This window comes from Antedon mediterranea, chromosome 8 (assembly GCF_964355755.1).
Source record: "Antedon mediterranea chromosome 8, ecAntMedi1.1, whole genome shotgun sequence".
NCBI classification, from domain to species: Eukaryota; Metazoa; Echinodermata; class Crinoidea; order Comatulida; family Antedonidae; genus Antedon; species Antedon mediterranea.
In genome coordinates, this window is record NC_092677.1 from 13,373,976 (window position 1) to 13,386,457 (window position 12,482).

General features: G+C 36.2%; 1 protein-coding gene across 1 annotated transcript; it reads left to right on the plus strand.

Annotated features, from left to right (window-relative positions):
• Nucleotides 1-3,104: 3,104 nt before the first annotated feature.
• On the plus strand, nucleotides 3,105-12,100 carry LOC140056236 (zinc finger protein 236-like). Its single transcript, XM_072101534.1, has 8 exons — nucleotides 3,105-3,543; nucleotides 4,596-4,930; nucleotides 5,216-5,355; nucleotides 5,858-5,988; nucleotides 6,177-10,372; nucleotides 10,523-10,766; nucleotides 10,884-11,018; nucleotides 11,318-12,100. The coding sequence occupies exons 1-8, from the start codon at nucleotides 3,492-3,494 to the stop codon at nucleotides 11,521-11,523; spliced, it is 5,439 nt and encodes a 1,812-aa protein (XP_071957635.1). The 5' UTR covers nucleotides 3,105-3,491; the 3' UTR covers nucleotides 11,524-12,100.
• The last annotated feature ends 382 nt before the right edge of the window (nucleotides 12,101-12,482 follow it).

The following is a 12,482-nucleotide window of genomic DNA, read 5'->3' on the forward strand; positions in this document are numbered from 1 at the left end:
GCTCTAATAGCTGGGGTTCGAATCTCTACGGATTTCTTTCTTTTTTTAAATAAATATAAAATGTTTAGAGAGTCAAGTCTCATCGTAGTTAGGTATGTCGGCGTTGTTATGCAAATGAGTTTGTGCAGGTGTAGTGGGAAAGATGATATTGTTAGTCATTCGCGGCCAACACGCCACATTGTTAAATTTAGATTGTTGTGCTAAACATAACATTTAGGCCTACAACATCAAAAATCGGGTGGCGAAAAGCCACTGAAAAAATTAAAGTTGTTATGGTGTGCTCTCCCTGCCTCAGCACTAAGGCCAATTGAAGCCAAATGTGCCCCTTTATCATTTTGTACTCTTGGGTGGGCTTCTTTTCCAGATGGACTTCTTTTCGAGATTTTTTCAAACTAAATGAGGGGATCTGTTAGGTTCCCGCCCTGAGAATTCATTTATTTATTTTTTTATTTGAATAATCTTCTAATGTAAAGATTAACAACATCACAATTCAACAGTGTGGTGTGTTATGACTTACACCTGCACCAACTCATTTGCATAATAACGCACGGCATACCAACTGTTCAATATTTGTATAGGGGTAGCAGTCAATGGGTTGGTTGGATGGCCAGGCTTGTTCAGACTGCTCTTGTTCATCTAATTTATTGTATCAGTTGTTTTGTTTCTCACAATCAATTATTCACTTAATTCAATATCATTTATTTATGCTCAAACACAGTAAAATGTAGTACATGGTTTGAAATCATTTTCGTTTGTTCAAGATTAAAATTCACAACAAATTGTGAAATTATTTATTACATTAATGTATATGTATTTAAATGAATAGAGAGGATACACTAGCCAGGCCAGGCATCGGCATATTCACCAATTTTTATTTATTTGTTCCTAATTTTCTGACATAACTTATGTGTTCTTAAAATTGAGGGCGCCAAACACAAAATTTACGAGATCGGAAAGAGGCGGGAAGCCAAAAAAAAAATGATGGTGTGCTCCCTTGCCTCTAGCACGGTAAGGCTCTCTCACAGCCTTGGGGTTACCACACATCAGATGCTTTGATGTTATTGCCTCATGATGTGTGGTGGAAAGGGGGACGTTTAAGTCTGTGAACCCCAAACACAGAAGCTCGCATAGCTTTAACTCTTTTCCACCGACCGGCGTGGGGTTTGAACCCACGATATCGTGTTCCACGACGCTCTACCGACTGAGCTATCCGGCCCTCTGGTTTATACCAAGGTTAAAACTAGATTCGTTTCCTCAAAATTACGTCATGAATATGCACAGTTATGACGTAACGATTAGAATGACGTAATATGAAGCGCGTATAAGACTATACTATTGTCACATTTCATTACTCGTGTACATTGTGGCATAACGGGTAGTGCTCTAGAAACTATCGTTTGGATTGGATTCTCCCAGCTCTACTATTTGGGGTTCGAACCTCTAAGGATTTTTTTTTTTAAATAAATATAAATGTTTTTTCTTTCATTTTGAAAAAGAGATATTTAGAGAGTCAAGTTAATTTAGGATGATATAATGTAAAAGATTAACAACATTAAAAGAATGACTAACAATTTAATGTCAGAAAAAAGGGAATTATAATTCTCTTCGTTACGTGTTTAGAAAAGAATTTATATCTCATCGTTGGTATGTCGGCGTTGTTATGCAAATGAGTGTGTGCATGAGGTGTAGTGGGAAAGAAGACTATCGTTTGGATTCTCTCAGCTCTAATAGCTGGGGTTCGAATCTCTACGGATTTCTTTCTTTTTTTAAATAAATATAAAATGTTTAGAGAGTCAAGTTAATTTAGGTTAGGCAGGGGCTGGTCGTAGAAACTATATTCTTTCCATATTTTGAAGTCCAATTTTCGGGCACCTGGCAACTCTATTTTTCTAAATTACTAAAATATTAAAACATAATACAAATGAGAATTCAAAATATACACAGGTTTAACATGCTAATATTATGTACAATTTTAAAATACAGGCAAAATTCAAAAAGAGACACAGGTCAGAAAACTAGTTAAATTTAGGACATGGATCTTTATGGATAAGATATTGTTTAAAATGTTTCTTAACATTTCCTACAGTAGCTTGGCGAATTAAGGACGGGAGATTATTAATGTAAGGTTGGGCTCTTAGTCAAAGCTACGTTTGTAAGTTTCAGTCTTAGGACGAGGAACAACAAATAAACCAGCAGTTTAGGATCTTGTGGCGTGGTTGTGTTTAATCTGTTTGCATTTTTCGTTCAAGTAGGTTGGAGCGATGTTGTCTAAATATGACATTAAATGCGAGGCAACCTAGTTGGTAACTTTTTTCGACATTTAATGTATCAGTATATAAAATGTGTAAGAACATTGAATGTATCTGTTCTTGGTGGGAGATTTTAATCAACTTTCTACGCGTTTCATGTCAAGTTAACCAACTATTTTTACGCTCGCGCTGCGCATGTAGCGGTAAAAACATCTTTTTCGCATCAATTTTGTTTTTCCAGCCTTTTCTAGTAATTTTACCAACTTTTAAACCATTTCGACTAATAATCACGTCATACGAGCACTTCGAATCGGACAATTCGCGCGCAGTTTTAAAGAAAAGTTCCAAAATTTGTCAAAATTATGCCTTTTTTTAAACAGTTAAATGGAAGTTGATATTAGATATCGGATCATGCATCAATATGGCTAATCAGACATTGTGACGTAATCGTATGGCCACTCGAATATAAAATATAGTATTTTTGTCTCTTTCGTAATAGCTCATCACTTTGATAGAGCTCATCTCCACTTATCCGTATTCCATTTCCCCCCATATTTTGATATTGTCTAGGTTAATTTTCTTTCACATGATTTACCGTTTTTAAAATTGTTATTCGGGCCTACGCCATCATGTGCAAAAGCGTGAATAGCTTTGGTCACGTATTTTCCAATCAATTTTATTTTTAATATGTTCGCCTATAGCTCCTCAGAATAAAAAGCGATACTCATGATTAAAACGTTTTCTGGAATCTGTTGAATTGTATATTTTCCGGCGTTCATTTTGTTTAAACCATGGAAAAAGTTTTCACATTTTCGCCAATATAAAACAAAAACACTGGAAAATGTACTAAATAGTTACTTAAATTCCAAGTGCTCCCACCGGCAACTTACTCATTCCCAAAGATACAATTGTCACTACAAAATCGATGTATGTTTTCTTAATTTTATTATCACTCCGGAAAATATTAACCAAGCAATAATAGGCCTACATTATCCGAACGTCATGATTATTATAGTTAATAGGCTTACTATAAAATAAAATTATCATGTGAATCAAATACAGTATGAGCAAAAATGCGCATTCAAACAGCCTTTAATACTTGTACAGTTCATTCAAAGAAACACAATGGTGGTCTATAGCCTACATCCGGGTTATCAGATACTAATTTCCATGACGTCATCAACAAGCCCAAGAGTGTAACAGCCATGTTCTTTTGAAAATAAACGCCCAAAATCTACTAAAATGCCGCGAGGAAGACCGCCTAAATTGAAGATTCGTATTGACGGTTTATCAGGTAGGAATTGTTAAGTGTTTGGTGGGTAATTTATTACTTATTATCTGCAATTAATCAGTCCGCTTTTCGCTGTTTTGCTTCCACCATGTAGTTCCGTATCGTCAACTCTGTTTTTTGTGAGTAAATCAGCTACTCCTTGAGCGGAATAATACATCAATTTTCACTTTACTCAAATCGTTGGCGGCGAAATTTGAGGAACTTTCTTGTAATTATATTATCCCTAAATATTTACTTGTATTTATCGTCAATTATGGTTACAAATTAAACGAAAAATCTCTTATTTTCAATCATAGTTTATTACAAACGAAGACCGCCCAAAAGCCTTTGTCAGCCTAGGCTATTGCGTTTCTATGTCTAGGCCAATCAATGCAAAGGTTCAATGATTAATGAAGGGAGGAGGGCCTTTCCCCGCCGGGGAGGTTATGTACCTTCCTACCTTTTGTAAACCTAGGCCTCTTGCCGACAGTCATGACATTATTCTAATGGCATAATGTTTAGATTAAAAAGAGTTAATCAAACTCAATTTCCTAAACAAAATTTAGGCCTAGGCCTACACAATATTAATATTATGCTAATAAAACATTAATTACAAACAGTACAACAATAATTATTAGCCTGAATAAATGAAAGAAGGGCTTTCTCTTCTAAATAAGTGTTTCTTTTAAAATTGTAGTCTATTTTTGTGACTTTGTGCTACTATGCTTTTGAGAGCGGTGGTGGTATGGCGTAGAGTTAAAGCTTGTTTCCTAGGAAACTACGCAAGGACAAAGCTCAATGCAAGTAATATAATAGCCTACAGAATGTCCGAGATAACTCTAAGTCTAATATGAAACCGCACAATTATCATTGCCCTAAAATTATGAAAACAGAGAAATCTCCAGAATAAATGGACAAATCAATTACCCACACACCACAAAGCAGGCTGTTCAAAACCCTATGATGAGTGTCAAACGACCAAGATTACTAAACTTAATTCTAGATAGTTTGAGAACTGAAATAATTCATTTGATTTTATTGGAATTTAATGTCATATTTGTTTATATTTTGTATAGGAATCGGTATTGAAAACAATGCTCCTACTTCTCCAGGCACTGGTCCTTACAAATGTGAGAAGTGTGGTGAGCAATTTAAGAAATTTGCACAGGTTAAACGACATGAACGAAAGCATGATTATGAGAAACCATACAAGTGTGAATCATGTTCGGAATCGTTTAACAAAGAGTACAACTTGATGTTACATAAAGCTTTACATGATCTGGATACTCCGCAATGTCCAGATTGCCAGAAGAAGTTCTCAAGAGTTGCGAGTCTGAAAGCTCACCTTCTGATTCATGAAGAGGATGAGTGTATTGATTGTCAGGATTGTGGAGAAGAATTTGCATTCCAGGTAAGTTTTTATCCAGGTGGATTGCTTGAATTTAAAACTAAGTCTCAAAGCTTACAGTATTAAGTAATTCCAAAATTGTCTTTTTTTTCAAATACACAACAATAAGCAACTTACTACTGACATACAGGATGCCTCATTTGAGGTTTGAGGAGTATAGTAAAACAAGGCACTAGGTTTTGAATTCTGGACATAGTGGTCCTTAGGATTTGGATTGAAGTACGCACATACCACCAGCTACTTCACTACACTCCTCATGTTATATTATGTTTTTATTTTCAACACTAGTTCGAACTGGATAAACACATTAAAAGCCATGTAGAAAACCTTGGAGATGGAACATCAGCAGATTGTAAGATTTGTGGAGAAGTCTTTGTTTTGTCAACGGACCTGAAAGATCATATGATAAAATGTCATTACAAAGCTAAGTTAGTATGATTTTTGCATATCTTACAATAATGTACATTTACTACGTATATTAGTTCTGAAAAGAACTGTTGAATTCAACAGTTCTTTTCAGAACTAACGTGGTGTACCACAAACTTATATCAACATTTAATTTCGTCATGCAAACCTTCAAACAATATAATGTACATTTAGTTTCAAATTTAAACTCATATAGCAACCCACCTTCTCTCTCCCATGCCTTTTCTCTCCAAACACATTGTTTAAATCACAGTCTACTGTGCAGGCTTCTTTGTTGTTGGTTTAATTAGCTTCAATTATCTTGTTGGTCCAGTACTGTACTTCTTTCTTGGGTTAAAATCTATCTGAATGACAGACTAGGTATCTTGAGGTTCGAGTCCTACCTGAAAATTACATGTAAATATGTTATGGTGTTTATTTAGCATAAAGTATGATATGTCAGAATAGGGCAAACATCAGACCAATTACAGTGATCCCTAACTCAAAGTTAATTTTTGTTTCTAGGTCTACTCTTTTAAATGCAAAGTCATATCGTAAACACATCGATCGCTCTGCATTTCAACATGAATGTGATCACTGCAGCAAATGTTTCCAGAAACCAAGTCAACTGTTGCGACATCGAAGGATACACACAGGTTGGTTAAATAATATAGTTTACATACATACTGTTCTGTCTGAAATCACTGATGCATGACCCTTGCTCTAATACAGAGGTTACAGCAATGCTTCTCCTCGATCCTGATACTGTATGACGAATGCTATGCGATCATTGCATTGGTGTTTATTAACCAATTTTTCATTTGTGTCTCTTGAACCAAATTAGGTGAACGTCCTTACTCTTGTGACCAATGTGACAAGGCATTCAATCAAAAAGGAGCTCTGCTCATTCATATGACAAAACATACAGGAGAACGACCTCATTGTTGCGACCTTTGCCCTCAAACCTTTTCACAGAAAGGAAATCTCCGAGCTCATATTGCTAGAGTCCATGAAATTAACCGAGGAATGAACAACACTTACCATTGTGTCCAGTGCACATGTGTGTTCAGGAAGCTAGGGAGTTTAAATGCACATATGAGCAGAATGCATGGTGCTGAGGGCATGGTAATGGACACAAGTATTGAAGTTCAAGATAGTGAACCAGTTATGTTAGTGCAAAATCAACTTGGCTTAACTGATGAAGCAGTTGATGATGTCGTTCAGCAGTTAATGAATCTCTCTGAGCAAGTTACTGGAGCTTCCGATGCAACGCAGCAGATTCACCAGATAGCAATTAGTAGTAATATTAGCTCGGATATCTTACAAAAGGCTTTAGAAACCAGTGGTCTTATTGAAGCTGCAGAAGCTGAAATCCAGAGTCAGCAGAGTCAAGAGGGAGAGGAAGGAACCTCTATTGTGCCATTCCAAGGAAGTCAAGATGTCATTCAAGGTGTCCAGCAAGTAGCTCAGTCTGTTGCAATTCTTCTGAAGAAACAGCAAGTTAAAAGATGTGTAGTTCCTAGATATCATTATTGTAATTATTGTCAGAAGTCCTTCAAGAAACCAAGTGATCTTCAAAGACATATACGAATACACACACGAGAAAAGCCTTACAAATGTACTGTGTGTGAAAGAGCATTTACAGTAAAGAGCACTTTAACTGCTCATATGCGCACTCACACAGGCGTAAAGGAATACAAATGTCATGTTTGCAATAAATGCTTCACAACCCATGGCAGCATGAAAGTTCATTTACGTCTTCATACTGGAGCTAAGCCTTTTGGTTGTCCATATTGTGATAAAAAGTTTAGGACTTCAGGTCACAGAAAAACTCACATTTCTTCACATTACAACAATACAACTATACGACGTCCAAGAAGAATTCAAAGGCCTAAACCTTCTGTGGATCTTCCAGATGTTACACTTCAAGAACCAATCTTGATCACTGATAATGGTCTAATACAACAACCACCACGTAGTTCAATCAACCAGTTTTTAACAACTGATCTTCAACAGATTGGTGGTGTTGATCGACCATATAAGTGTGGGCACTGCGAACGAGCCTTCAAGAAATCTAGTCATCTTAAACAGCATACGCGGTCCCACACTGGTGAAAAGCCATTTAAATGTGGAGAATGCAGTAAATGTTTTGTGTCTACTGGTGTACTAAAAGCCCATATGAGGACTCATACTGGAGTTAAGAACCACCAGTGCAATATGTGCCAAGGTCTGTTCACTACTAGTGGAAGCTTGAAAAGGCATATGTCCACACACAGTGAACTACGACCATTCATGTGTCCTTACTGTCAGAAAACATTCAAAACCTCGGTCAATTGTAAGAAGCACATGAAGACACACAAAAGAGAGCTTGCAATGCAGCAACTTCAGCAGGAACAGCAAGGGCAAGATCAAGTCAGTCAACAGCAACAAGATGCTAGCCTTGCTGAATTGGAAGAGCAGACTACAGCCATCTTGGAGCAACTTGGTCAGGCACAGACTCTGGGACCTCCTACCAGTTTATCTGATCAAACAGGTGGACAAAACACAGTTGTGCCAGAAACATTGACAGAATCAGCCAATATGCTTCAGGAAGGATTGTCTCAAGAAACCTTAACTCAAGCAGCATTGGGTGCTCGAAATCTAACGCAAGTATCACTTACGCAACAGACATTGAATGCCATTGCCAACCAACAAGTGATGGCTGCTAATCAACAAGCTCTTTCTCAGGAACAGCAGATTAGTCTACAAACCCAACAGATTCAACAGCAATTAGAAGCCATTACTGGGCAGCGGTCATCAATTTTACAGCAACAGTCAAATAATAACTCTGCAATACAAGCCATTATGTTAAATAATATGCTGCAACCCCAACTCCAAATTCAAACTGAGGCTGATAATGATAAAAGGACTTACTTATGCTCATACTGTTCAAAAGGATTTAAAAAGTCCAGCCACTTAAAACAGCATGTTCGTTCGCATACAGGTGAAAAGCCATTTCCTTGCAGACAGTGTGGAAGAGCTTTTGTCACTTCTGGTGTACTTAAATCCCATTTACGCACTCATTCTGGTGTTAAGAACTTTCGGTGTAATATCTGTCAAGCAGCATTCTCAACCAACGGCTCTTTACACAGACATATGGTAGTTCATAGCTCTGAGAGACCATACAAATGTAATCAATGCAACCAGACATTTCGTACTAGACTTCTTCTTAAACGACATGAACAAACACATTTAAAAGAACAGACAAAGGTTGCAAAGAAAGTAAAAGATGTATTGCAGCTAACGAATGAACAAGCTATGCATCTAGTTAATTCATCGCCAACCAAGGGTCTGTCTGTGTCCGAAAAAATCCTTATTCAGTCAGCTGCTGAAAAGGGTCGTATCAGTGAAATTAAAGATAAAATAGAAGAACTCAAAAGAGCACCTAGACACAAAAATCAATGTACTAAATGTCCAAAGAGCTTCAAGAAACCAAGTGATCTGGTGCGTCACCAGAGAATTCATACAGGTGAAAAGCCATTCAAATGTGATAAATGCGATAAAGCTTTTGCTGTTAAATCAACTCTAGACTGTCATATGCGTGTTCATAATGGCTCCAAGCAGTTCACTTGCCACATGTGCAAATCACAATTTGCTACAAAGGGGAGCTTGAAAGTTCACATGCGATTACATACAGGAGCAAAACCATTTAAATGCCCATATTGTGGTGAGTGTTTCCGTACATCAGGATCTAGAAAGATGCACATACATCAACACATGAAACCTGATGCTCCGCCAAAGAAGCAACGTAAGCAGCCACAGGCTAAACCAGCCACTGAGATTGAAGAAAATGAAGAGAATATCCCATCACTATCCACTACCATGACATCTGAAGCAAACCCAACAGTTTGTCAAGTGCAGACAACATCTGGTAACATTGATCAAACAAATCTACAACCAGCATTTCCGCAAGGTATTCTCCCTATTACATTGTCAGGAGGTGAATATGCACAATTTAGTGATGGTTCAATTGCGACTGTGTTAACTCAAGGATTAGAAGGCATGCAGCTACAGTTGAACACTACCAATATTGGACAAGGACTGCAGATTTCTGGCCTGGATTCTAACATTACCGTTCAGATTGATCCAAACATTCTGCAACAACTTCAACAAGCTGTATTAAATCCTGTCGCTCTTCAAACTGAATTGGGAACAATCCAGACAAGTTCAGAGAATGCTTTATCTCATGGAGCAGTGATCCAGAACATGGAGATACAACCTAATTTCTTAGTCCAACTTGATGGAAACTCTCTTCAACAACTTCAAATACAGCAGTCGGCAGATGCAGGCAGATTGCAAGTAGTTGATAATGTAGCCAACTCTGGGGATACTATTCGTGTTGTACAGACCGATTCTGGTTTCACTGCTGTACCATCTATGCTTTCACAAACACAGGTTACAGAATCAAGTGCACAAAATATATCTGATGATAGTAGCATTGGTAAAGTGCAGAGTGGTTCACAATCAGTAACAAATCCACAAATGTCAGGACACATAGTACAAGAACATTCTCAGATATTTCTTCAAGCACAAGAGACCCTTCCGCATGATGCTCAGTCTTTGCTACCTCAAACATCTTATGAAAACATTCAACTGGCACAATCTACAGAGTCATCGGCGATGCCTCTTGCAGGTTCTATTTCGTCATCACAGAACGAAACAACCAATAGTATACAACTTTCTCTAGAAAGTGGAGAAACCCTTACACTACCACAGGCCATTCTTTTCCAACAGGAGTTGTTACCACAGGCAAACCCAAATGATGGTAATGCAAGTTCTACTCAACATGCAACTTTTTCAGATACATCTATGGATGTACCTGGATTAGATGAAGAAATGGTTGAACCAACAGAACCTAGTGGTGATTTACTTGGAGAGAATCTTGCAGATGATAGTCAAGGTGTAGACAAAGATCATGAAAATGCATCAACAAGCAGTGCTCTCTCAGCTGCAGCATCAATTGGTTCAATTTACCCTTGCACTGAACCTGAATGTAAATCTGTAAGTTTATCACATTTAACTACTACTAACCCACCTGGTAATAAATCCAACACCTCATTCATTTTCAAAATTATCTACAGTATGTGGATGTATATACAAAATAGTACAAAAATGTGAAAATATATTATATTTGTTTATGTTGACAACTAGGTGTTTACACAAATGAACCAATTAAGAAGACATCAACGTGAAGCGCATGAAGAAATACGTCCTCATGTGTGCAGTACGTGTTCCAAGGCATTCAAACGACCAGGCCATCTGAAGGAGCACATGGCCACTCACCAACCAGGCCCATCACCCAATAAGAATAAGCCCACCCCACATGTGTGCTCAGAGTGTGCTAAAGCATTTGCTAAGCCTAGTCAGCTGGAAAGACACAGGCGTATACACACAGGTAAGAAGATGCGGTAATTGTGGAAACAATTTTAGCTACTGTATGGTGCGCAAAATGAGCAATAGCATGCAAGATAATGGATATTTAATCTTCTCATTTGTTTCTTCAATTTAATAGGTGAACGTCCATTCAAGTGTCCACAGTGTGATAAAGCCTTTAACCAGAAAAATGGTCTCCTGATACACATGAACACCCACACAGGTGAACGACCTTTTAAGTGTCCTTACTGCGATCACATGTTTTCACAACGAGGTAAGTTGAACTAGTTATTGAGCATCACATTATTATACAGTTTCAACAAGCATTTTTTTGCTCACAAACAGCTTCATGTTTTTGTTTTCGGAATTGATTGAAAAACTGTATCCTTGAGCTTGTCTTGTAGTGGAACTGGCTTGGCTTCCAATCCATGTGTCGGGCTTGGAATTATTTCGATTCCACTTATTATTATAAAATAAAATTATAGTTTATGGTTTCTCGCTATTTGATGAATATGAATTTTTTTTTTTTTAAAATACAGTATATAGTAATGTATGCATGCTTTATATTTGTAGGAAATTTGAAAACTCATCTTCTTCGCAACCACCAAGATAAGATGATACCCGGTACAAGCCTCATCCAAGATGGAGTAGGCGGCTCATTTGACCTGAGTGATGTCATTGAGTCATTTGATGACCCAACAACAAAAACCATCGATGAGGTTGATAATGTTACGGAGGGGTTAGATCTTGAAAGAACTATGAACTTCTTTGTTGACTAACACAAAACAATTAAAATATGGAAATATTTGTTAAAAATACACACAAAAAAATATTTATTTGTATTTAAAATTACTGTATATGGAAAAATGTTTGTTTTTATCTGTATTTGTATTAAAAATAACTGGCTTGAAACTATTTTAAGAATTTTGTTAAAAAACTGAATTGAATTTTGTTCTATGACCACCACTACCTTGAATAATAATTTGTTAGCAAGTTACTTGAGCTGTTAGTTTCATTTTTTTAATTATTTAAAATATTTACTACTGTCATGATATAAATTACACCCAATTTTTTATTATATATATGTATAATGTAATATGGATGAATTCATTCATCATTCAATCAACTACTACAGTGATGTGATGTTATTTGGGGAATAAATAGGTATTATTTGGCATGTAATAATAAACAACAGCTTCATTCATTTTTACAAATTTTACAAATCACAAATTCAGTGCATAAGTTAATATTTGCAAAGATGAAGTATGTGAAAACTTGTTCACTAAAGATATTTTTGAGAGAAAAATATCAAAATTTTTGTTGTAGAACTTCAACCAGTTTAAAATAAAATATTACAATTACCACGAATTACAATTGAAATGTTGATTTATTGTTTTCTTCAATGTTTATATACAAAAAATGTTTCACAATAGACGTCAGAAAAAATACATCAAATTATATAAGATCAAATTAAACTTACCAATTTTTTACAAAGCAATGAATGAAAACGGAATATAAAAAATGCAGTTTAGAAAATATTTGTATTAAAAAAATATTGATAAATTTGGAGAAAAAAAGAATATTTGGATTGCTTATATTAAAGAATATACAAACAATGAAAACAAAAATTTGAAATTGGTTGCCAGAAATGTATTATCTATCAATGATGATATAATTACACTGGTATTTTGAAAAAGTTGACACCTCAAGAACAGAAATTATAAAGAAACTTCCTAAT